We start from the raw sequence: 25,984 nt of genomic DNA, 5'->3' as shown, positions 1-25,984 counted from the left end.
CTGACATAGACCCTTATAGCTCAGGCTGACACATGCTCTTTTTTTGCTGCATGAACTATAGTCTGGACACTTTTTATACATTAAACCATTTAGTTATAAGTGCTAATCAACCATTGGACTAAATTACTGGATGTGTCTGACCAAGCCTTTAAATACAATAGAACCCATTTACTGTTTTTACAGGTATTGTAATCAGTAATTTAATGTTACTCAAAACATACAGTATGATTTTGATCATGGTTTTTCCATATTTAAAAAAAGAAAGAAAAAAGGATAAACAGTAGTTTTGAAATTATACCATCTTCAATACACCAAAATATCTTCCTCCTCTCATCATGACAAAACATATAAGTTGAAATATACTGTCATGGCCCACAAAAATAACAGTGAATTGCAAGGAGAATCTGCTTTATTCACAAAACAAACATATAATCAACATTAACAGCCGACTTTATTAACATAAATAAACAAGACATTTTAAACTGGTAATGATCTCCATCAAAAGAGCGTTTTTTGTAATACAAATTTTTGCATCCATTTTGTTTGGCTACTAGCAGATGAACACAATGGACTTTTAGATCAGTACATAAAAAATAAAAGCAAATGACATTATTTTTGTAAATAATTCGACAATGGGAAAGTATTAGCATTCTGATCTTGGATGATAGATATTTCTTGAGTGGAAATGAATTTACTCATGGTTTATATTTGCTACATGTATATTGAATTAGAACAATTTAAGTAGCATTGACTTTTCTTTGCAGATACTATTATCATGCTGCATAATAATAGTATCTGCAGAGTGACGATGCTTATGCTAAAAAAGTATATTTGTAGGTCTATATACTTTATATGAAAAAAATGGTTCTTCACTCTGTTCATTCAGATATCTTTTGTTTGTCAAAAGTAAATGCTTGATTATTTTTATAATGTTTATGGCATAGTTTTGATTCAGAATCTACATTTTTAAATTAAATTAAGCTGCTAAAGAAATAATTGTTTACTATCTACAATGTGTAGGATGAATAATCATACTAGTTTGCTAGGATAACCTTGGAATAAGCATTCATTATTTCAGTCTCAGATAAAAATCTGTCTGAGATGTCAAAAGTTGTAAGTTTTGTGAATGAGATTTTAAACCCTAGTATGGTAATGAAAAATAGTATTACTAAATAGTAACATAGAGTCACATACAACTCCATTTTTAAATAGCTCATTTAAATCAAACAAATCGTATTTCTAGAGCAATATATTATATTCTTAAGTATATAACATGTAATAATTTACAAAATATTGACACATTGGGTACAAATTGGTTGTCTATGTTCAGTACACAATGGCTCATTGTACTGAACATACACCTCATGTTATTTTCTGTTTTTTATTTTTTGGGCAAATATGACATTTATTGCTACTAATTTCAGATTCTAAACTCTTCTGGAGCAAAGATATCCAACATTGTCACATGAAAAGACCTTGAAATAATTTTGTTTTAGCCTGCTACATAATATTCACAGAAGCTAGAAATGAGATAACTATTTAACACATCCTTCCAGCAAGTATTTAGCAGATATCCAACAAAATTCAAATATAATTTTGAAATATTCAAAAAAATTTTAAAATAACTTCAAAAAATTTTGTATAAAATTCAAAAACTGGATCAAACAAAAATGATACACAAAATGAATATATTACATTACATCTACTTCCTTATCTCTACATATTGTATACATATAGTAAGGTTTGCTAGGCCTGTGAAGACTAAATTGTCTTTACCATAGCCTCTTATTTGTTCTTGCTTGTAAATTTCTGTGGCCTCTGATGTTTTGAGTGAAATGTTTGTTTTCTAAGAAAATAATTGTTGGATGTGTTAAAGCAGTAAGTAAATATTAATATGTTATCTTCCATGAGTTCTGTAATACGCTTCTTGTCTAGTCTTGTGTTCAATTATATGAGCTCTATGTCGGCTTTTCTTTTCCATTTTAACTATTGTTTTAGCAAATAACTGTTAATCAATAATCATCATCTACATTTTTATCATTGCAATTCCTGTACTTCTCATAATCATGTAAGTTTAAAATCTTTTACATTTTTTGTAACATTGCAAGATTTTATGCTAACTTGTATGCATTATTCCCTAAACAGTTATATCACATAGAGTTGAAAGGGGACTAAATGTTTGAAATGCATACTCAGGGAAATAAAGATGTGATTTTCTAAGGTTGTCCTCTCTAGACTTATTACACCAACAATAGAAAGACTATTGTTGGTGTAGGGTAAACTTGCCTAATTCGTATCCCTTAAGGAAAAACCAATATATTATCGAAATTAATAAACAAAAATTATTTTTCATTTTAAGTAACTTTTATTTGAAAAATATTTTATTACTACCATAATCAAATTTAGCATAAATCTTATAAACTTCTGAGAAATAAACAATTTAAAAAAACACTAAAAAAGTACGATTTAGAACCATTCATCTTAAGTCGTACTGATATATTCTTAAATCGTACTTTGAGATCCTATCATTGGTTTGCATCTTAAGAATCAAAATCTTAATCAATAATGTATTAATACGTGTGTAGATTCAGCTGATGGTCTTCGCCAATTCTTGGCAGTCATTGCAGTTGTAATCCATTGCTTTTTATTGGTTCCTGCGCAAAGTTCATATACCCATATCTCACATCGTGTGCATTTGATCATACTTTTGCGGTTATTTTTGAAATCAGTAACTTAGTAAAAAATAACAGTTTACGAATCGGTAATAGCTTATTGTGACATTCATCTAAAATGGTTTTCCTAAATCGTACCAGTACGTTTTAAGAACTTGCCTGGAGTCACAAAATAGGCGCAAGAGTCGAACAAGTTTTACATTTGCCTCCAAGAAATTTGACAACAAATACTCATATATCATCACATCAGGTGAAATCACAAAAATACGCATTAATACATCACAGATAGTTAAAAAACTTATACACGATCCAATTTGAAGAACGTTCTTACGAAATGTGCAAAAATATTACAGAAAAATTGAAAAAAACTTACCTTTTCAATATTTTTGTTGAAAGCAGCGTAACAGTGTGTTGTCTGTCAGATGGTAATATGGCCGACTGTTATTTACTTTTTTTGTCACTAAAGGCACTAATAGCTATTACTGGAGTCGAGATATAAGCGAAGTACGAATTAGGTGCAAGTACGAATTAAGCAAGTTTCCCCTAATAAGTCGAGCGGAAAAGAAAAGCCGTCATAAAGCTCGTATAATTTAATTAATATGTTAATAAGTTTTTAATGTAAAAATATATATTGTAGAAGTATGTATTAAAATGGTATTTGCAGATCTTCTCTTAGAAACTCTTATTAACTTTTTTAAAATAATTATTAAAACAAATACTTTATTACATGAGATATTTGATACCAGGCCATGTCGTAGATTTTCTCAGTATGATGCATGTCTTTGAAATGCCGCCCCTTAAATGCTGCTTATGCCACCCGTTACGGTGCTGCCCGATGTAGCCACTCTGTATCATAGCATGACACAGCCCTCTTGATACAATGCTTACTTTGCTTACTACCTAGCATTGCCTAGATTACAGAAGCATGAAAAACAAAGTACTCATGTTCTGATTTATCAATTTTGAAAGTTGGTTATTATAATAAATCATTTTGATTGATGTGCTAGATTTTATAACACAGCATGTATGTATATTTACATATTGTATATAAACACATACAATAGAGTCCTGTACAACGCGGGGGATTCATTACGCATTATAGGAAATTGCGTTATCAGAACCTGCATTATCACACAATTTATGAAAGTTTAAATCTTGGCCTATAAGTTGAACGTATACTTCTGATCGACAAAATTCGAGGGTTGTTGCTTGCTTTATTTGCACATTGTACAGAATTCTACTGTATATACATTTTTTATGGTAAGTAATATCTTATAATTAATTTAATAATATCTTATAATTAATTAATTTTATAATTAATGAAATGAAAAATAATTTTCTATTTTTCATTTCATTAATAGATTTTGGAAAAAGCTATCAATATATAATTATATTTATATTAGAATAATTTTATACAGTCTAAATGTAATAATGAAATTATGTCATTATATCCAGTTATATCATCAGTCTTTTCAATTTATGATGGAACATTAGGATTCATAAATATAGATTTAAATCTAAATAAAGCATGTGGTTATAACCATTTTAAATGTGAATGTGGAAAATCCAGAGAAATCGTTAAAATTCCAGTAAAACTGTAAGTAATTTTTTTGTTTCATTTATTGATAAAATTTTGTTTCTTCAAAAAAACTGCACTGTTGATAATACTAATAATTTCACACTAATATGTATTTTTCTTTGAAGAAAGTTGTAAAAAAGACTGAAAACATTAAAGTATAATTAAAAAGTATGATGCATTTAAAGGTGTCAGTGCAAAATGATAAAATTTTGTATTTACAAATTTGGATTTAGTAAATTATAAGCTTAAAAAATAAATTTGATATATATATTACAGTAAAAAAATTTTTCTTAGAAAAATATTAGTGATGCAAAGTCAGTTTTTTCCTCATATCAATTTATTAAGTCTTTTGCTTCTTAATAAATATTCCTCAAAGAATTAGGCTACATTCAGATTACTCTAACATTTTGTGTTAACCTGTGTTACGACTTGTTGTCATGGACATTCATTGAGAAGACAAATAGGGCACTTGATCCCTGGAATCAAGTAAAAAATTCAGTACTTTTTTGTTCATGGGACACTATCCGATATGTACAGCAAAGGGTAAGATTCAAGCTCTGAATGAGGGGTTTTGCACCACCCCCAGAATTGTTGACCCTTTGTGAGATATTCGCCTCCAAAGTCCAATTTTTAATATGTATTGGTATACTGCCTATTTTCCATGCTTCGCATGTAGTTGTGTGCTTTGGTGCTCACTATTGCTCTCATCTCAGCACCCATGTAGGGCAATATAAAATCAAGTACTCCACAAACAGTCAAGTGGGCTACTTGAAGCTGGCAGAGTCTTATGGGCTGAATAGTTAAACGTGATAGGTCTAAGCAGAGTGACATGGATGACAGTATCGTGCATCAGATTAAAGTTACAATTGACATCTCGTTAACAGAAAAGAACCGAAAATTCCATAAGATTATAAAAGTAATTGAGATATATAATCTTATATTCTTATCCATGGGACACTGATGCAATTCTGTATTCTATAATATACTTGTAAAAAAACCAAAAAAGTTAAATAATTAAATAAAAATTTATTGAGGTAATTAAGCTTAGCCCTCTAGAAAATTTTCTGTGGATGTTTATGCATATCATTATATCGCATCAAGAGCATCGCCAGCCAATGGGCCAGGGGGCAAGATGATGTAAATTGATAGAGGATATGAATTGTATGTAAGTAAAATAAAAACGATTTATAAAGTTTTAATCATTTACTATGTACCGGAAAAGAAATATCTTAATTAAAACATTTTTTTTTAACTTACAAGAAGCCTAAGAAGATTATTTTAATTAAAACTTAGCATTTAAATAATTTTTTTGAATTTCTAGGGAGGGGCAGCACCCCCTCCTGCCTCTCTTTGGCAACTCCCTTGTATCACATCACAACACAGTCAATTTAAAAACATGCTCACATTGTTGTGTTGCATCAGTGTAGTTGTCATCAGATTACAACAAGTTGGTATCATTGTTGGATATATGGTTGAATATATTTTTCAACCGTATATCCAAGAATGACACCAATGCATTTTCTTTCTTTTTTTTTTTATGAGAAAAAACTGAACTGTTTGTTTGAGGAAATGGATATTATTCAACTGATTAATGAACTTAATGAAGAGGATTAAATCAGTGTTGCCACAGGCCAGTTTTCACCTAGACAAGCCAGTTTTTAAATTCAAGATCTGGATTAATTATTAATTTATCCAGTTTTCATAGAAATTGTGAAATTATGATAAAACAAAATAAATTTATAAAAACATTTGCAAGTATTTTATTTTAACGTTTTTATTTAAAACTTTTTCCACCCTGAGGGCACTAAGAGAGCCTCTTTTAGCAAGCCTGTTATGAGTTCGGCCAGGCCCACAATGGGGTTGCCGGGTGGTAAGGGATGGAGTTGAACGTATCCAGGTGGATTACTCCCCCGAAAAATTCCTGGGGATTTATCGAGCCGTCTGGCTTCAAATCCATGAGCACAGAGTGGTAGGCAGCCACCTTGACTGCTCGACCATCCAGCTATCTATTTTAACAATTAAAGTCTTTAACTTCACATTCTCACTCAAACTTATCCCTAGGCTAAGAGTGATAGAAAATGTATTTTTAAAATTCTAACTTGCAAATATCTCTAGCAAATATTAAGTTTGTTCCAACACAAGTCCCTAACTGGTTTAAAACTGGCATGTGCATTGTTCAGTTCTTGGCTGTAAAATGACATTGCACATGCCTTGTACTGTTTCAAATTCAAACTAGTCAGGGACTTGTGTTGGAACAAACCTATTGTCTGGGTCAGCAATCTTGAAAAGGTGGCAACATTAGATTAAATTTTGCAACAGTTACAATATAAGTGAAATATAAAAGAAGTAGCTGTTTGCATTTATTAAATGCTGATAAATTAATATTTGGTGAAGTTTATTATCTAATGCCTGAATTTCTGGCCAAAGATAAGCAAGAGCAATGCATAAAATGCTTCTGATGGCTGATGAAAGTCTAAACAGTTTGGTCTGCATATTAACACACATAACATGTGGCTGATGCCCTTTGTTGTCAGCATACATAGATAGAGGATCCATCAACATAATGTAAACACTGATAAAGATACATGATTTGATTTTTTTCTTTAGCTTGTCATAACACAAAATAATGTGTATTAACATAAAACATCCACATAATCTGAATGTGACTTTACACTTCGAGATTTCATTTTACTTTAAAATAATAATAATAATAAATTATTTATTAGATAAATATGCCCTGGATTTGTAATTATTCTAAGATTGATTAGTTGCTACTATATAATTTATTATAATAGTAAATATTTTAATTATTTTCATAGATGTAGGGCTCATACATTGGCATTACGATGTCGACCTTGTGATGATAAATTACAAGCACATAAGACTTGTCAAAACTTCATAAATTGTCAATCTTGTGATGTGACTCAACTTACCTGTACATCTTGTCCTCAAAATAGATATGGACTCTGGTGTGAAAATGGTAAATTATTTTTCAATCTGAAGTTTAAAAATATATATATATATATAGTATGGTATTCAAATTTTGTATTTTTATGATCTGAAGGTATTTTCCAGAAATCTAAAAACATTAATTTCATAAATTTTATTATCAAATTTTAAGAGTTTTGATGAAATAACTATTACATAGAATTAGAGAATATCATTAAAATATATTAGCACAAACTTTATTTAAAGGGTAGCATATAGGAATACAAATCAATATAAAACATAGAATAACATAAATTGTTATCACAACAGATGTTTAAGAAGAATTCTAGCCCAATAATATTTGGCATTGGTTGGTGTGTAGCTTTATAATATATCAGGTTTAGTGATGGTGTTTGTTTATAAGAAGAATTCCAAGATTTATTAGGAAAAGGAAAAGATTCAGAAAAGACAGAAAGATAGTTTTTTTTCCTTTCTTTCTTTCTTTCTATTTTAAGTCTAAAAAAGCATGATACATTCTGAATATAGCAGAATATGATGTAAAGATAAGAAAGAATGTGATCTGGATAGTAAGGACCAAATCATTCATGATTCAGACCTGCATCTATTCAAATCTAGAATAGTTTTATTTTCCTGGCTCTGTTATGAGGGAAAAGTATGGCAATTGGTCAAAAAATGACCCCTGAAGATTTTTAAATTTTTGGACTCAGCACCTTGAAATGTTAAGAAATGCAAAATAATTCAGGGGTTTTTTTCCTGTAGATACGGATGTTTGTGTGGGGCAGCATGATTTGTTCACCCTCTTTGATACTTAATAACTCCTGTACTTTTTGTCAAAAATTTCTGAAATTTTACAGACAGGTTTGTGTATTAGGGACATTGATACTAATAAATTTTGGTAGTTAAAGATTGAGGGGGTGGAGAGATAGAAGAGGCCATGCGTTATATCTCGAGTAGGGTTGGACGTAATGACAATTTTACTCATTATTATTATTTACAATTTTTTATGAAACCCATCCTTACCCTCAAAATGAAGCTTTTTCCATTTTATAATAATTAAAACTATAAAAGATTTTTAATAAAGTAGCATAACAGATGGCACCACATGCAGTTTTAAATGTTGCTGGGAAAGTTAAGCAACTCATTGCTGCATTTTTTACATGGTCAACAATAAGTAACAATGACCAGGTAGCTGGAACAGAGGATGGTCTAAATTATAGTACTGTACATGCTAGATAAGAAATTATCTCTAAGTTTGGACAATTAAAATTGGAAGCCAATAAGAATTTAATATCAACTATCTGAAAGGAAAGGAATTTTACTTTATAGTTCATTACACATGAGACAGATGAACATTTAATTTCTTTTATAATATTTATAATCTAGTGAATATAAGATGATTTTAAATAGCTGTGAAATGTTATAAAATTGCTTACAACTTGTTTAGACTTGACATAGTCTTTCCCTGATCACAAACATCTATTGTACAAAAACTATGCTAGGTAGAAATGTGCAGTTTTCAGCAAATTATACTAATACTCAAAAAAGTTTTTTCGTTAGTTAGTATACTATATGCTCTATTTGTGGCTGGATAATGTCAATGTTTAATTTTTTCCTTATTTCTCCAATTTCTCTTCAGAGACTCACTGTAGCTTCTGTTATCCTCATTTTTGGAGTTCATCATATCAACAATTCATGTCAAAAACACTTTATCATTAATATATTCCCATAAAAAATGTCAAAATGGACTATTTCTGGTGACTGACCACATGACCATCTGATCATGCTGTCAGTCAATTCTCCTCAAACTATCAGATGGGGAAGTTTGCATATAGGAATTGATGAACAAGTAATGCCCAGTGTAGCAGTGCACTATTTTGCTGAAGCTACGGGTGGGGACCCATTACTGAAATTCTTCCAACTGAGGTGGTACAAATGGTTTCATCATGTCCAAAGTTACATGTTTATTGTAATTGTGAGATTATTAAAACAGAACAGTCCAATAATTATGTTACATGCAATAAAAATGCTTACTAGAATTTGTTTTCTAATGTTTTTAGCTACTATATTATTCATATTGAAATTTCAGTAGTTATTTAAAGGTTATTTAAACTTGTTTCTATAACTGCAAATAATATTTGCTTAAATTACTTAAACATTTCCATAAAAACTCTTTAGAATAAGATATTGTTTTTTTTAGATTGTCAGTGTCAGAATGCAGTAGAATGCCATCAAGAAACTGGACAATGTCGATGTATAGAAGGATTTCAGGGAGATTATTGTGAAATTAAAACAGGTACATGCATTTTATATTAATATTTATTATTAAGATTGAAACTGGAAAAAATGTTCAGTAATATCAAGTAACTGATCTAGCTTAATCAAGTATCCAAAGTAACTAAACTATTTTGATTTTTAAAAATGTTTTATATCTGTTTTTTTGTTACTGTGTGTATGTTTTTCTTATTAAATTTAAGTATATTTTTAAACTTTTGTCTGATTGTTAATCCTGATGAAGCAAATGCTTTTAAAGAATTTGTTTCATCAGAATATTTAAATACTTTTATTTAATTAAAATATTTTGAAAGTATTTTAATTAAAAGTATTTAAGTTAGTTAATAAATTAATAATGAAAAAATTTTATTGATTTTTATATTGACACTTTTTTATTTTCAATACTACTTAATGGTATTAGAATGGTATTCTAAAAGAAATAGAGGTGATACTGCTATCATAATTTCATGCAGAAAACCCTTGGTTGTATATAACCTTTGACAGCATATATCTGCAAAAAATTCTTAGAATTGAAATAAAACTTTTGCATATTATGACACATACTAGTATGCAGTTTAGAAAGTTTCATTTCAAAAAATAAACATTGCCTTTCTATTATAAAATCATTGTGGTTGTAAACATATACAAAACATTTTTTAGTTGCCGAGAGAAATATTTAATTCAAAACAAATGTTTTTAGCCTAATTTACAGGCCATCTTCAGGTAGAAAACGAGATCTGAACTAATACATTCCATAAATGGAATATGTTTGTTTTGAATTAAATATTTCTCTCGGCAACTAAAAGGTGTTTTGTATGTGTTTATTGTTTTGCTGAGTTCTTTTTGATACTATTGTAGCTGTATTTATAAAATAAATGAAATGAAATAATGATACTGAGAGAGAGATCTATCTTCCTAACTTCATATGTGAAAGATGTAAATGTCTGCTGAACAAACTTATTTAATCATATCACTTCACTTCTGTTTTATTCATCAAATAATAATTATAATATAATAATAATAATTGTTAAAATAAACTCAGAAAAATTAAGTAGATAATAATTTTAATGTCTATAATATGCAATGGCACAGATTTGAGAGTTGAACATTCAGCTTTTATTCATATATAAACAACTCAAAGCCCAATAGTTATATTAAAGCCAAACAATTACCAGATTAAATCAGGTAATGTAGCTTGATTGGAAAGTAATTCTGGAGAATTCCTTAAGGCCTCTTGATGGGATGTGGTTTGAAACAGGGAAGAGCACATATTGTACTTGATTGTATATTTTGTTGAATACTTTGTTTTTATACAGTCAAACCTGTTTTTATGCGCTCTTTTTATGTGCGATTTTTATTTGTGCGATTTTTTTAATGCGAATTTTTAATTTATGCGGTTATTTTTGTGCGATTTTTTTATTTGTGCGGTATAGTTGGCGACTAGTCTCGTGCGATTCGTCATGTCTTACGTTGACTTATTATAGCTAAATAAACTTATTATAGCATAAATGCACTTATTATAGTAATATTATTGCATGAATATGCGAAAAATGAAATAATTTACTTTTTAAGTCAACAAAACACCACCTGGACAAAAATATGTAAAACAGACGATAGACCAGACGATGCAGTCAAGTGCTGACATCTGTTGTCAATAAATTCTATTTCGTACGGTTTTGAGTTATTTTCTATGTGAGACTTTTTTTATGCGGTCCCTGTTGACCGCATAAAAAAAAATATTTTTTTAATTGTGTTGCGAAAACTATTTTTTACAGCCATTCGTGAAGTTTCGTGCGATTTTTTTTAATGCGTCTTTTTTAATGCGGTCCCTATCCCCCGCATAAAAACAGGTTTGACTGTACTCTATGGTTATCATACAGTGTTTATTTTGTAAAGTTATTCAGAAGAGAAAAAGACTTTTCTTATGAAGTTATATGGCCATCAATAGATGGGGTTTATACTGGAAAGATGAGTAACATAAAGGATGTTGTAGGTTTTCAGTAAATGCTAAATATCAATCTTGGTAGTTTCTTTGTTGTGCAAAAATACCTATAATGTACCTTATGGTACAGTACATTATCATCTTTTTCTAGAATGAAATTAATGTAAGAACTGCTGGAACTCAACACATTCAGGAAATCACTGAGTTCGGAATCTTTCCCTTGCCATTATATCAGATTGTCATTTACATATGATGCTGGATATCAGTGAGTATCTGATTGTGAGCAGTGCATATAAGACATAGGCTCTGACAAAGAGAGGTTCAGATGTTAGAGTTTCTTATTCAAATGAAACTTGGTGAACATGTAGCCCTTAACACAAACAATTCCTTATCCAAATAATAGGACCTATTTCTCAAGTGTTTCTGAAAACAGGCTTCTCTATAATTGAATTATAAGCAATTTAAAAATGATTGTGTCATTTTCTGTTTAGCAGAACCTATGGGAAATACTGTTTTTAAACTCATAAAGCATTATATATGCTTAATGTGCTCTTCATTCACATCTATATTTATGAGGGTTTATTCTGTTACTAACATTGAAAAGTAAGTTTGTAATAGTATATTTTGCTTATACAGTATGAACATGTTTACATATGCACTTATATAATGTTTAGACTTTTATGCCAATTATAAAGAGAGAAATAATGACACAATTTTTATCTTACAATTTCAGACATTATTTATAGGATGAGCTGACAATTATAGCAGAAGTATCAAATTTAATAAATTAATATAATATAAAAAACTTCAGATTTTTTAATGTATGCTGTAAAAATACATATACATATAAACTTCTCTTGTCAATTTTAAGTCTTAATTACACAGATTAATTAACAATACATTAGTTAAAAAACTTTTGTTAAAAATATTTTCATCTTCAGGACAATTTTAAAAGCAAAAAGTGTTTTCAACTAAATTTTTTACCTATTATCATCAAATATGTGTAATTAATAGCTTTAAAAGATTTTAAGTTTCTTAATTATGTAAATATCTACAATGAGATATATTTATAAAGTAGAGTTATCATATTCCTGGAATTAAATTAATATTGATAAGAATATTGAAAGATTGATTGGAATTTTCAATACTCAAGAGAAAAATTCCAACTTTATTAACAACAAACTATCAAAAACTGCTTTGTTGAGGTCACTCTTTTTATAAAATTAAATAATGTAACTTACAGTAAAGTAATATAATTTGTTTTCAATAACAGCTTTACAAATAAACTACACAAATCACCTTTTTACTCTGCAGCCATTTTTATTGCTAATTCAAACGTTTTCAGTTATCTTTAATAACCTTTTTCAAGAAAAACGCAATCGAATGTCGCCTGATTTGTACTAATGATAAATTTGATATGGAATTCGTTTATTATTAGTTTATTATTTGTTATGCAAAGCAGTCTGTGAAGAGTTTAAAGAATAACAGCTTTATGCTAAGTTCCAAAGAACATACAACTAATTGAGAGAACAGCAAGGAATCAAGTACTAATCTCAAGAATTTTCAACAAGGTCCATTATCAAGGGTATCAACTGTGGTACCGATGTTTTTCAGTATAATTATTGATTAAATGGTGCAAAAATTGTCATTGTTTAAATTATCGAATTCAAAATATTGTTTTTACTTCTTGTGATTATTGCATGTGCTGTAAAAAAAACAGATATATATATATATTATATTAATAAGAATATTTCTTGTCATATAATTAGAAGAATGCTGTAATAATAATTTCTATTTTAATAGGTTGTGATGTGCCTATAGTTCGTGCACCACTTATAATCACAACTTATCCACCAAATGCTCCTATTTATATTAATTATACATGTGCAAATGGATATTCATTATTAGGAAGTTCTCATAATATATGTAAAAATGGGAAATGGCATAAAAGTCCTCCTAAATGTGGTAAGTTAAAGTTTGTAGAATGTAAAATATTAGTATTAAAAGCTTGATATTATATTAATAATTAACAATTGACGTTTAAATATATAATTACAGTTAAAATGTGTTCTTATCCCCTTATTCCTGAATATGGTGAAATCGAAACTAAAAAATCACTTACATATGCTGCAGGTGAAACAATAACTTATACCTGTAAAAACCATTATCAACTTTTAGGTGAAAAGAAAAATGTGTGTAATATTGATGGAAAGTGGAAAAATAATCCTCCCACATGTGGTAAATATACATACCATAATTATTATGTTTTAAATGAATAGGACTTATTATATTCTACTATTTTATTTTTTTTTTAAATTAAAAATTTTTGATTTTTGTGAAACCGTGTTGTATTATTCTTCGAAGTATCAAACACAAATCCGTGTTAATAACAACCACTTGGCTTTTTTCCACCTTTATTTAGTTGATACGGTACACGTTTCGGGCCTTATGCCCCTCATCAGTCAACAGTTCCTCCCCCAGTATGGCACTTGTACACGGTAAGTTTGGACATTACAAACTCGAGGATAAAAGTTATAAAATTCTTTTACATTTTGTAAAAGAATTTTATAACAAATTTAAGAAGTACAAGAGAACAACAAAATGTAAAAGAATTTTATAACTTTTATCCTCGAGTTTGTAATGTCCAAACTTACCGTGTACAAGTGCCATACTGGGGGAGGAACTGTTGACTGATGAGGGGCATAAGGCCCGAAACGTGTACCGTATCAACTAAATAAAGGTGGAAAAAAGCCAAGTGGTTGTTATTAACACGGATTTGTGTTTGATACTTTTAAAAATTTTTGTTTAGGGTGTAATAAGTAGCTGAATTAACAATTTGGTTTGGCTTTTAAAATGTGTATAGAACATGGTCAAAAACATGTCTAACGAATAATAACTCTGATATTACTGTCTGTAACAATATATATTCAAAAAACTATCCTGTTGATGTGAATCTAGACAAGACCATATTTTGACATTTATCATTGCAGGGACATGGAGGTTGATTTTGTTGACTGATACTGGTGATGATGTCTTGCCTTAAAATAGTCCTAAGACCATTGTAATAATGTCTTGGTCTCATCTTGATCTTGTGAAGTAGTGTCTCTGTCTTATCTTGGTCTTACTAAGAGTGTCTTGTATTAATGTGCATTCTTGTTTTTCTAAAATGAAAGTTATCTTGAATGTTTGAAATCAAATCCTAATGAGGAAAATAAAATATTTTCATATGACATATGAAGATTACAAATATTTGCAAACATCTTTATTTTTGCTACTAGCTGTACCTGGCCATGCATTGCTGTGGCTCAAAATGTATCTATTATAAATGTATAACATTCTTCGTGGGGGGAATTTTGAAAAATCCCTTCTTAGCATACATTCTCTTTGCATACCCTATTAAAACGCAATCAAAAACGCAAAAAACCGCATCTAAAATAGAATAATAAAAGACCAGTTCTTCATGGCAAGCCTTAATTTTGTCCTCTCCTCTGCAGGGGGGGGGGAATTTCAACATCTATATAATACAAAAACATGCACATATTCGAATGCAACCTTGTGTCAAAATTTCAAAGCAATTGGTTAAGAACTTTCTGAAATTTAAGATTTTGAACAAACGAACATTTACATTTTTATTTATATAGATTATTTCAGTTTTATAAATAATCCATGTTGTAAGAACAGATTTTTGTAGATCTATCCATAGCAGTACTTACATAGAGCAGTCTTTTGTTACAGTGCTCATTATCTTGATCTCCACTGCTTCTTGTCAATACTATATTTTTTCTTAATTATATTTTATGTAAGGATTTTTAAATTCTTGTAGGTTAAAAAAGTAGTGTCATAAGGTGTCAGGATCTTGCACTTTGGTCTTGAAAATAAAAATCTTGATTTTGTTTTTGGCCTTGACTCTGTTTCTGGTTCTTTCTTTTGATCTTGCAAGTTAGGGTTTTATTTAATATCACTGGCTGATATTGATAGTTTATATAAAGTGCCAGTCAAGAAGGTTGGCTTTTTTTCTATTTTCCTATCCCTCATGTCCTTTTTTTATACTGCTGTATATCTCATAATTTTGAAAAAAAATGATTTTTTTAGTGTTATGACTTTGCCAACTATTCGGTGGAATTTGCCAACACTGTGGGTGAGATGCATTTCAAATCCCCTAGTAGCTTTGCTCCAATGTAGATGATATGTATGTGATTTTTTTTCTTCTTCGGGTAAAAGAAATATCTTTTATATGATATTGCTTGGTTTCTAATGTGATCTCTACATATTATTAAAAATGTAATAAAAGTTTAAAATACACAAAAAAATATTTCAAAAATGCAATTTAGATATGAAATCTAGACTGAAATCTATGTACCAGAAGTATAATAGAGCAAACAATACACTTTTAACAGTGAGTAACAATTTGAGGAAATGCAAACATTTTCAACCTAGTAAATGGGCCATCTTCAGACATAAAAAGATGCAAGTGAAATATCATTTTTAAAACTTACTATTACAAACACTAACATGTATGATAATATTAATAAAATAGTACATATATTAATTAAAAGTAATAAAAAATACTAAAATTTGTTAGTTTTATTCTATATTGAACATATTTTTTGAGACATTAAAGTATTATCATCCGATCCGATATCTTAAGAATATTAAAAATTTGAATAAAAACTGATGTCTTGTGAATATTCTGTTACAGAATTTTTGAACAGTTCAAAAACAAAATAATAATATATTTAAAATATTAGAAATTAATAAAAATATAACATAAACTAACACAAAAACTAACCAACATTCACCTCTACTATTTGTCTGATATTTTAAGAGTTTATTATTTGGAAAATAGGATCAATGTTAGCATAGTGTTAATTAAAGCATAATTCTCTGTAGATTGTGTAAGTTTATATTTTATGCTTATATGTATGTTCATGTGGTTTGCATATGATGTTGGGGTTGATGCACTTATTATAAATATAAAAATATTACTAAAATAGTATTTTAATACAAGTTGAACCTTTTTAATCTGGCATTCTGTAGTCCAGCAACTCTCTTAGTCTGGCACATTTTTTGGATATGCCACCACTAGTTTGTAGATCTGTTAAGTCTGTTTATTTCATTCAAAGAAAATTAATTAAGGGAAAGCAAGTACCAGAAATAGGCTACATTACAACAATGATTGAAGAATGAGTTATTAACAACCTTTGTTAATAACTCATTCAAATACACATTTCAACACAGAAAATCCACTTTGCTGCATCTCTTCTGTTTCTGATGTATGCATAACAGATTTGCATAGAGACCCTAATGACCTTTCATACCTTGAAGACACTGGTGACCATGAAGTCCCTACTGACTTCTCATGTAATCTGAACTGCAGGTATTTTTGATTTTGTGCTTTACATCACATGAAATAATAATAACCTTGTTTGGAATCATTAACAGTTGTATTATTTCCTAAAGTTTGGTTCTACTTTTGATAATACTGTAATATGTATGTGAAATAAGAATTTTAGTATAAGTTAAACAGTAATACTATTTGAAATTTTCAAAAATTTAAATTTTTTTACTATATTTGAATTCACTTTTAATGAAAAAATATCAAATTTCCAAGTACCCAAGTAACAAATACCCAAAATCTTATTTTGGGAAGAAAGCATTATTCTTGTAAAAATATAAATTAGTGATAAATTTCATTTTGATATGAAGATATTAGAAATTTATTTTATTTTCTCTTGTAGATATTGAATTATTTTTTTCCTATCTTGACTATACTGAATGGTTTTTACATATTTCATTATTTTTTACAGTAAAATTAAAACTTTGTGATGATCCAGGAACACCTGACAATGCTGTAAGAAATATTAATGGTCTCATTAATCCATCAGAAGGAGTTTATCCTGAAGGAACTATTATAAAGTATGAATGTGAAAAATCCTTTATTGTAGATGGAAAACAGTCAATTGTTTGTAAACCTGATCAAACATGGTCTGATCACATTCCCAAATGTGTTAAAAGTATAATTTGAAATTTATTAGCATATATTTATATTTTATTTTCTTGTTTCTGTAATAATTTGAAATACTTAGTTGCAGAAATAGGCATAACTTGTGATACCAGAGGTTCAAATTTAATGTCAGATGTTGGAATTCATGTGAGGTAAATTATTATTCAAAAATTTTATAATAAAAATGTATACATTAATTTTTTAAAATTAATATATATTATTTTAAATAACAATAGTTTTACCTAAACTGAATTAATTATGCAATCATTTTGTTTATCAGTTGTGAGGCTCTGGATAGGTCCGAACCTCACTGAAATTCGCGTTAAAATCATTTATTTTTAGGAAAAAGAATTCTTTTTTTAGAGGAAAAAAAATAGAAGTTAGAAATAGTTTTTCTTAAAGAAAACGACGCGAACTTTTAAACAATAGAACAATGGGGAAACGTAGATCGTCTATCTCCGAGTGGGAATCGAATTAAACTTCGATTTTGACGTCTCCCGCGCCCCCGAAAGGTTTCGAATTGTCACCAGGTGACGAGAAGAGACCAATCGGAAAGCGGAATCGGAGGAAAACAGATAAAACCTGAGAATTCAAGGACGCGAGGGCTTCTTCTCCCGAAAGTTCCAAGTGACGGATCTATTGTTGTGTGTGTGTCTGGTGCCCATCTTCGTCTCCGTCTCCCGACCTCGGATCGACATCTTTCCATCAACGGAAGTCGACCGCATCGTCCTGGAGTCGCGGAGTCGTCGAGGGAACTGGCCATTCGCGACCTAGGGACACTCCTTCAAAATGAGACTATATTCGAAAGGAGAGGAAGACCCAGAGGCTGCTGCCGACCTAGAACTTCCAAGATCGCGGAAATCTTGTAAGCTTCTTTGGTGTCAAATAAACGGTTTCTTGTAACCGTAGAGTCTGTCTCAGTGCCGATCGCCCACATACGACCCTTCGCGACCGCTCGACCCTCTTGACATAGTCGGCACCCTGTCGGCAAACTCACACTGGTGTCAGAGAAGTGGGATTTTAAATGCAGAATTTGCACAAATTCAGCGGGCCCACACTATAGTTGAGGATGCCGACATCAAAATTTCGCCCCGAAATTGAGTTAAAGGTGGGTCGGAACGATAGATGCTGAGACAGACACTTCGGCGCGAACTCGCGAGTTAGTTAGCAGTTCTCTTTCATTGGCCTTGAGAGGAATGATACCTGCTTTCTTCGGTGAAAGTAAGCGTATTATGACTTCTTCGATCCCTTAAAAAATATCGATCTTAGCTGGATGATCCCGCAGAAATGCTTTAGTTAACCAAGCGCAAGCTCGCAAGTGCGACAATGATAGAATAAATAGGCTTGACCGAGCAACAAAACGCCACTATAAAATAGTGCCAGCAGCGGAAGTAGGCAAGATGTTCCGAGGTCAGTTTTTCAAAATATAAGTAAAAACATTAAACTGAGCGTCAGGATGCTTGACACTGCTTCATTCACAAAAGCTCTAAAGGTAGCCATTAGGGAAGAAACGAGTGACTAGCAGAATGCACAGTTTTGTCAGGCGCGAAGCTGAAACGGCGGAGAATAACCTAATGGATTCGGGAAGAGTGAAACTCCATAAGAAATCTGCGTTCGGTGCAAAGATGGGTCAAAATTTTAAACAGTTTAAAACTTTAGGAAAAATTGTTAGATAATCGAACATTGTCAGTACCGATAACTGGTGCGCAAAGATAATATTCAGAATAAACAAACAGGACAACCCACGGAACGAGGGAATAGCGAAGTAGGAAACGCACACCCCTATCCGAATTCGCTGCAATGCTTTTCACAACCTCATAACATGCAACCACTGTCGCCCGATTGGTACGGAGAAAAAAACGTCCCTCTGCCATCTCTAGTCGAGTGGAGATCGAGGCCAATGCGTTGCAGGTTCCGATTATAAATCCTTCGTATTCATTGCGATATAGGCTAATTATTTCAGTAGATACTCTTTCATCAATCGCAGAATAGGCAAATCGAATCCGAAGTCGATTGAAATTTAGAACAGGCACTTTATGTAGAGGATTTTCTGACAGTATTAGCCCGGAAACAGGCCAATGCGACCGCAACTAGATGCTTAGCTTTTCTCAGTCCCAAGGTAGACGCAAAACAAGCAGATTGTCAATTGCAAAAAAAAATATAGCAACTTTAACCTAAGGTCAAGATTATAAGCGATTACGGTATCCTACTCTCTATTTTCTATCGGTCCGGTTTTGCGAACTGTGAATGATGAACTTTCATTCTGGAGAGGAGAGATCATCATAAAAACAAAAGCGAATGTTAATTTTAATTGAATTCACGTTTTCTGAAAATAAAAATTGTCGCTGAAAAAAAATGTATGCAAAAAACGTGCTTAAATGTTAAAATTGTTGCGAATCGGAATTCAAGTCAATGTGAGCGTGGTGCATTTCGAAAGGGAGCCATAGTATTGTTTTTGTTTCGTGTAAACTGTTCTGTCCATCCCTTACGAAGCGCTCACGATTGAGCCTACACTGGTCAAGGGAAGAGAGTCATGTCGGGGAAGCGACTTATCTCCTTGGTCAACGCCTTTCCAAAATTTTCTCATACTTAGGATAGATGACAGAAAATTGTCACTTTGTCCGTCCTAGAGAGAATGAGGATTTGATCACTCTCGAGAAAACTTAACGATGATCTTCTATTTGATTCGCGCTCATCGGAAAACAATTTTGTCGTGATCAAAACATTGATGAAAACTTCTGTTATGGATTGAGTAATTTATATAGTCAAAATGTCAGAAAATTTTTTCCTTTTTTGCGTACATGATGATTGATCATACCTGTCACAGTCGAGACTGCGAATAGACTCTGACCAGATCAAACGGAAGTTACGGAACAACACTCTGAACTGCGTGACCTTGATTAGCGGTAATCTGCGTCGGAAAACCGATGATAGAGAACTGTCACTGGTTCAAGAGACTGACATCCGGAAGTTATGGCCGTAAAGACATTGGCAAGATCACAACTGCACACCGTCAATGCAGAAGCTCCATGATCCTCTTTCGGTCCAGTACAAAAAAAAAAAAAAAAAAAAAAAAAAATGGAAAAGATTCGACCCCCATGGTAAAGACGAAGTTTTTCAGAAAACTTGGAACGGAACTAGATGCATAGCTTCGAAAAGCACGTGTCTTCAACTTAGATCCAGAGAACTCCGCGCTACACGTGCACCGGAAATGGCTATGAAGTTCCCAAGTTCCAATTCTGGTTGAGACAGGCGAATCAAACTAAACGTTGAACCTGTTATCAGATTTCTGAATCAGATGTTCCGAAAAATTAGGAAGGGAACACGAATACATTCCATTCCTCCCCCTCCGTTTCAGACCATTTTCTGAAAATTTTGAGATTGTGTGAATTGCTCAGTCTGAAAACGAAAAAAAAAAAAAAAAACTCACATGTTTTAGAAAATAGTTTGTCGATCATTTATGTTGTTAAAATATTATTCGATGACCGTGATTGTTATTTGATTATTTGTAACCAATCTTATGAACAGACATGTGATGTTATACAAACATTTCGATGAATTGTAAACGATATTCTATACCATTCAATAATGTATCGAAAAAAAAAACTTTGGTGTAACGCGAAACCGAACGCGCGCCAGAGAAGGCTGGATTCTCAGACAAGTATCGCTGTTATGTCACTTGGCAAACAAAGGGAGAAAGGACTGTCAGCTTCCAGAGCTGCCAGCTAAAATGTCGTTATTTCGTTACGACATTTTAAATTGGCGGGAAGCTCTGTGAGGCTCTGGATAGGTCCGAACCTCACTGAAATTCGCGTTAAAATCATTTATTTTTAGGAAAAAGAATTCTTTTTTTAGAGGAAAAAAAATAGAAGTTAGAAATAGTTTTTCTTAAAGAAAACGACGCGAACTTTTAAACAATAGAACAATGGGGAAACGTAGATCGTCTATCTCCGAGTGGGAATCGAATTAAACTTCGATTTTGACCTCTCCCGCGCCCTCGAAAGGTTTCGAATTGTCACCAGGTGACGAGAAGAGACCAATCGGAAAGCGGAATCGGAGGAAAACAGATAAAACCTGAGAATTCAAGGACGCGAGGGCTTCTTCTCCCGAAAGTTCCAAGTGACGGATCTATTGTTGTGTGTGTGTCTGGTGCCCATCTTCGTCTCCGTCTCCCGACCTCGGATCGACATCTTTCCATCAACGGAAGTCGACCGCATCGTCCTGGAGTCGCGGAGTCGTCGAGGGAACTGGCCATTCGCGACCTAGGGACACTCCTTCAAAATGAGACTATATTCGAAAGGAGAGGAAGACCCAGAGGCTGCTGCCGACCTAGAACTTCCAAGATCGCGGAAATCTTGTAAGCTTCTTTGGTGTCAAATAAACGGTTTCTTGTAACCGTAGAGTCTGTCTCAGTGCCGATCGCCCACATACGACCCTTCGTGACCGCTCGACCCTCTTGACATAGTCGGCACCCTGTCGGCAAACTCACACAGTTTATAAAATGATTCAATTAAAGGAATATAATATATAATATATTTGTTTTCTTTATCTATAAGAAGAGAACTAGAAGTTAAATAACATGATTATCAGCATATTAAAGTCCATACATTGTGTAGATAGCAAAATCTGTAGGTAATTTGCAGTGTAATATTATTTGTGATTTAAAGTAACATCTATTAATATACACCTTACAATTTCAATAAATAATAGAGTTTTTTTTGTCTGCAATACCAAAGCATGTATATACTGTATATATAAGCAAATACTGTATATATCAAAGCAATATTGCTTTGATATATACAGTATATGGATTATTATTTGCTGTTCAATTTCCTGTTTTCTTAGAAACTCATCTAGCATTTTATTGGCATATTTTTTCCCCATATTCTGATCTGAAAGCCTTTGAGATTTTACCATAGTGATTTATTCTCTTAACTTTGTATTCTGTCTTCCATTTTTTTGAGTAAATATATAATGGTATATCTTAGATAATCATCAATAAATGTAATTATATATACTTCTTATTTCCAGAAATAATTTTCTCCATAGGACATTCATCAAGTCTAGGATTTCTCTTATTCATGTTTGTGTTTCTGGAAATCTGTTCTGTCATTTTGTTTCTTATGCAATATTGAATTTGCCCATAGTTACTGATCTTAATACCATGTATTAAATCATTTGTTATTGATTGCTGGATAGCAGTTACATCTTTATGATCTAATCTGTAATGCCATAAATGGATGCTATTACTGTGTCCTATGCCATATGCAACTACTGTCTTTTCATTAAAATGGAGCTGCTATAAATGATTTGCCATTCTTACAATATCAAAAAATTTCTCCTTTGTGTTTTATATAAAACATACCATATTTAAAAATTGTAAATCTTTTAGAAATTTATTTTTATCTTCATTACATAATGCACATTTTCAATTGTGACGATTGAGTGTTGATACAATGCTGACAAAAGCAATATACAAAGTGTAATACCAAACACAAATAGTGAACAGATACAATTAATACATTTTATTTACACAGAACAAAACAAGTGTCGCAGGCTCATTTGTTGGCATCCCAACTAAGGTTGTATACCAGTGAAATTTCCCCACATTGGGTATGCATGTGATTACAGACCAAAAAATCGAGAAAAATGTTTTGTACATAACCAGGGTTGTGGAGTTGGTAGATTTTTACATGACTCCGACTCCGACTTTTTCTTACAATTCGACTCTGACTTCGACTTTGACCAAGGGCGGACTTGTTAACAAAGTAGGCCCAAAAATTCTGACGTCATCACGTGAGCTCAGAATATTAGCATCAATAAATATAGTTCTAATAAAGATAGAATGTAGAAACTTTTTTATTCCAAAGCTAAAATATGCCTCTAAGTAATGAGTCAATACGATAATTTTTACTTTTCTGTTGTTATATACTGTATTCTACGGACTATAAGACACACTTTTTTCTTTGAAAAATTGCCTCCAAAATTCAGGTGCGTCTTATAGTCCATAGCATCTTATAGGTATTTTTTTTTAAATTGCTTAAAAATTAAGGTGCATCTTATAGTCCGTAAAATACGGTATAACAGAGGAAAAGTGATGGCAATCGTTCAAAAAACGATCTCACCCCAAATTTTTGCACTTTTGGACACAGGGCACCTCGAAATGTCGAGATACGCAAAAGATTCAGTTTTTTTTTCTGTATGTACGAATGTTAGAGTGTATGAGAGGCACGATTTTGAATCGGAGTCGGATAGTTTAACACAGGAGTTATTAAGCTTGAAAATGGTTGAACTAAATCGGTTGCTACACATTCTAACATCCGTGCTTACAGAAAAAACCCCGAATGCTTTTGCACTTCTCTACGTTTCAAGGCTTCCTGAGTCCAAAAGCGTAAAAATCTGAGAAAATCATTTTTTGACTTATCGTCATTCTTTTCCTTTGTTATAGGCCTTACTGTATAACAGCCAGGAAAGTAATAATGACGACGATTCTGATTATTTTTAAAAAATACAAAATAAAACGATTTTAAAAATTAATTAAACATTAAAATTTGACACATCTACCAAATATATAAGTTCACATTTATTGACTTGTTTGATGATGGCATTAATATTTGGTAAGCGTGTATGAATAAAAATAGTAAATACATTCTTATACAAACAAATTAGTTTAATAAAAATGTTGTACAGTACGTAATATACGAGTATATTGGATAATATATAAGTATATGGATACATTAAACTAAGTCAAGAATGAGAAATATAACATTCAGACTGGTAAAAAAACAGGTTGCTTATTTTGCCACATTGATTAATTTATTATTTTTCATCTCTGTTATAAACTGAATTACTCTTTACAAAAAAAATCATTTCTATTAATTCAGCATTCATTGAAGTTCTTAAATTATATTTAATAATTTTAAGAGCAGAAAATAAACGCTCTACAGAAACTTGATTGGTGACAATGCTGTGACAATCAATGTTGTATTTTGGATAATGTCTGGATGGTACAGTATTGTCGTTTTTAACATCCAAACTTGAAGAGTGGTCAATGTGATTTATTTTTTCCAGTGCATAATAAATATCATCTTCAAATTTTGTAAGATTTCCTTTTCTGTTTTCATATTAGAACTCTAGCTTAATTTTGAAGGTAGAGACGAGTTTTATAAAAAAATAAAAAAAAACTAGCAGATGAGCCAGATGTTGCTCACGCAAAAAGTAACGATAATGAAGATTAAGATATTTAGATTATAGCCGATTTTACCCGTTTTCACTGGGTGCAAGAATTAGGTCCTCTCTCTTCCGAGACTAATTAGAGAATTTTTAGATGGGTGTAAAAGTATGTTCGATTTTTCACAAAAATGCAAAATACCGCATCTAAAATAGCACGGTAGAAACGGAGTTCTTCGGGGTAATCCTTAACCCTCTCCTTCTTCCCCCGCAAGAGGAATTTCAAAAAATTCCTTCTTAGTGTACATTCTTATGATGTATCCTAACTGTGTACCAAATTTCAACTCTTAACTGCTTGAACTCTGAGCTTATCATTATTATTACAGCATTATTATTATTATTATTAACCCATCTCGATTATATTATAAGATTGTGAATGCTAATAACGAGTAAAATATTCATTAAGTCTGACCACACTGGAAATATGACACATGACCCCTTCTATGTCTCTACCCTGTTGACCTTTAATAAAGAACCAAAATTTAATAGCATTAAAGCCCTTTATACACACGCTACTGTGCCAAATTTTGTTTCTTAAACTTTACTCATTCTGAGATATTGTTTAATAGTTCAGAGCAGAATAAAGAAATTAAACAAATTAGACGCCAACATACGCGCATGAACGCACGAATTTTTCCCTTTATTTGACAATTTTTGGGTTCGAGAGATCTCCAAACGTATAGATTTGCAAAAAAACTCGGAGAGTCAAATGTGACACGATTGAAATACTTTTTCATTTTTTATATACATAACAAGTTGGAAAAGTGAAAAGGAGTCGGAGTCGGAGATTTTTGACGATTCCGACTTCGACTCCGACTCCGGCTAAAATACCAAAACTCCATGACTCCGACTCCGACTTTGGCTAAAATACCAAAACTCCATGACTCCGACTCCGACTCCGACTCCACAGCCCTGCACATAACAGAAGTAACCCAAAATTAATATTACCTTAAAACTACCTTACAATCAAATCAGAGGAAAGTAGGATAAGAAATTAGAAGGATAGAGATAGAATAATCAATAGTAAAAATATCTGGGATTTTGTCAGGGAATACTTTTCCTTGCTTGTGAGATGAGGTCCACAATGAATTCTTCTAGCTTTCTAGCTTCATGATTTTCCATCTTTTGTCACAAATATAGTTCCGTTGCTTATCTAACTTTGTGATGATCGAAAGTCTCTTGTTCGGAAATGAGCACTAATAAAATTTATATCCTGTCAAGCTACATGGTACTCACCAAAGCTTAACCTTCTTTGCTCTTCTGTTCTGTTTTTTCTCTGACTGTCAGGACCTCTAGGAATTATTCTGACTGGCCCAATAGTTAAATTTCAATTGTTG

At 31.5% G+C, this 25,984-nt stretch overlaps 1 protein-coding gene across 2 annotated transcripts in view; it reads left to right on the top strand.

Moving 5' to 3' along the window:
* The window catches only part of LOC136978571 (clotting factor C-like), a 56,746-nt gene that overhangs the window by 8,440 nt on the left and 22,322 nt on the right, over positions 1-25,984 (top strand). For both annotated transcript variants that reach the window (XM_067274294.1, XM_067274293.1), the window contains exons 2-8: positions 4,128-4,269; positions 7,071-7,231; positions 9,398-9,493; positions 13,217-13,378; positions 13,472-13,651; positions 17,221-17,427; positions 17,500-17,569. In XM_067274294.1, coding sequence (XP_067130395.1) covers positions 4,128-4,269; positions 7,071-7,231; positions 9,398-9,493; positions 13,217-13,378; positions 13,472-13,651; positions 17,221-17,427; positions 17,500-17,569 — 1,018 coding nt within the window. The remainder of the gene's footprint in view (positions 1-4,127; positions 4,270-7,070; positions 7,232-9,397; positions 9,494-13,216; positions 13,379-13,471; positions 13,652-17,220; positions 17,428-17,499; positions 17,570-25,984) is intronic.

Source organism: Centruroides vittatus, unplaced genomic scaffold (genome assembly GCF_030686945.1).
Source record: "Centruroides vittatus isolate TY-2023 unplaced genomic scaffold, ASM3068694v2 contig_546, whole genome shotgun sequence".
Taxonomy (NCBI): Eukaryota; Metazoa; Arthropoda; class Arachnida; order Scorpiones; family Buthidae; genus Centruroides; species Centruroides vittatus.
Note: the sequence above shows the minus strand (reverse complement) of the source record. Positions and strands in the feature narration are given on the sequence as shown.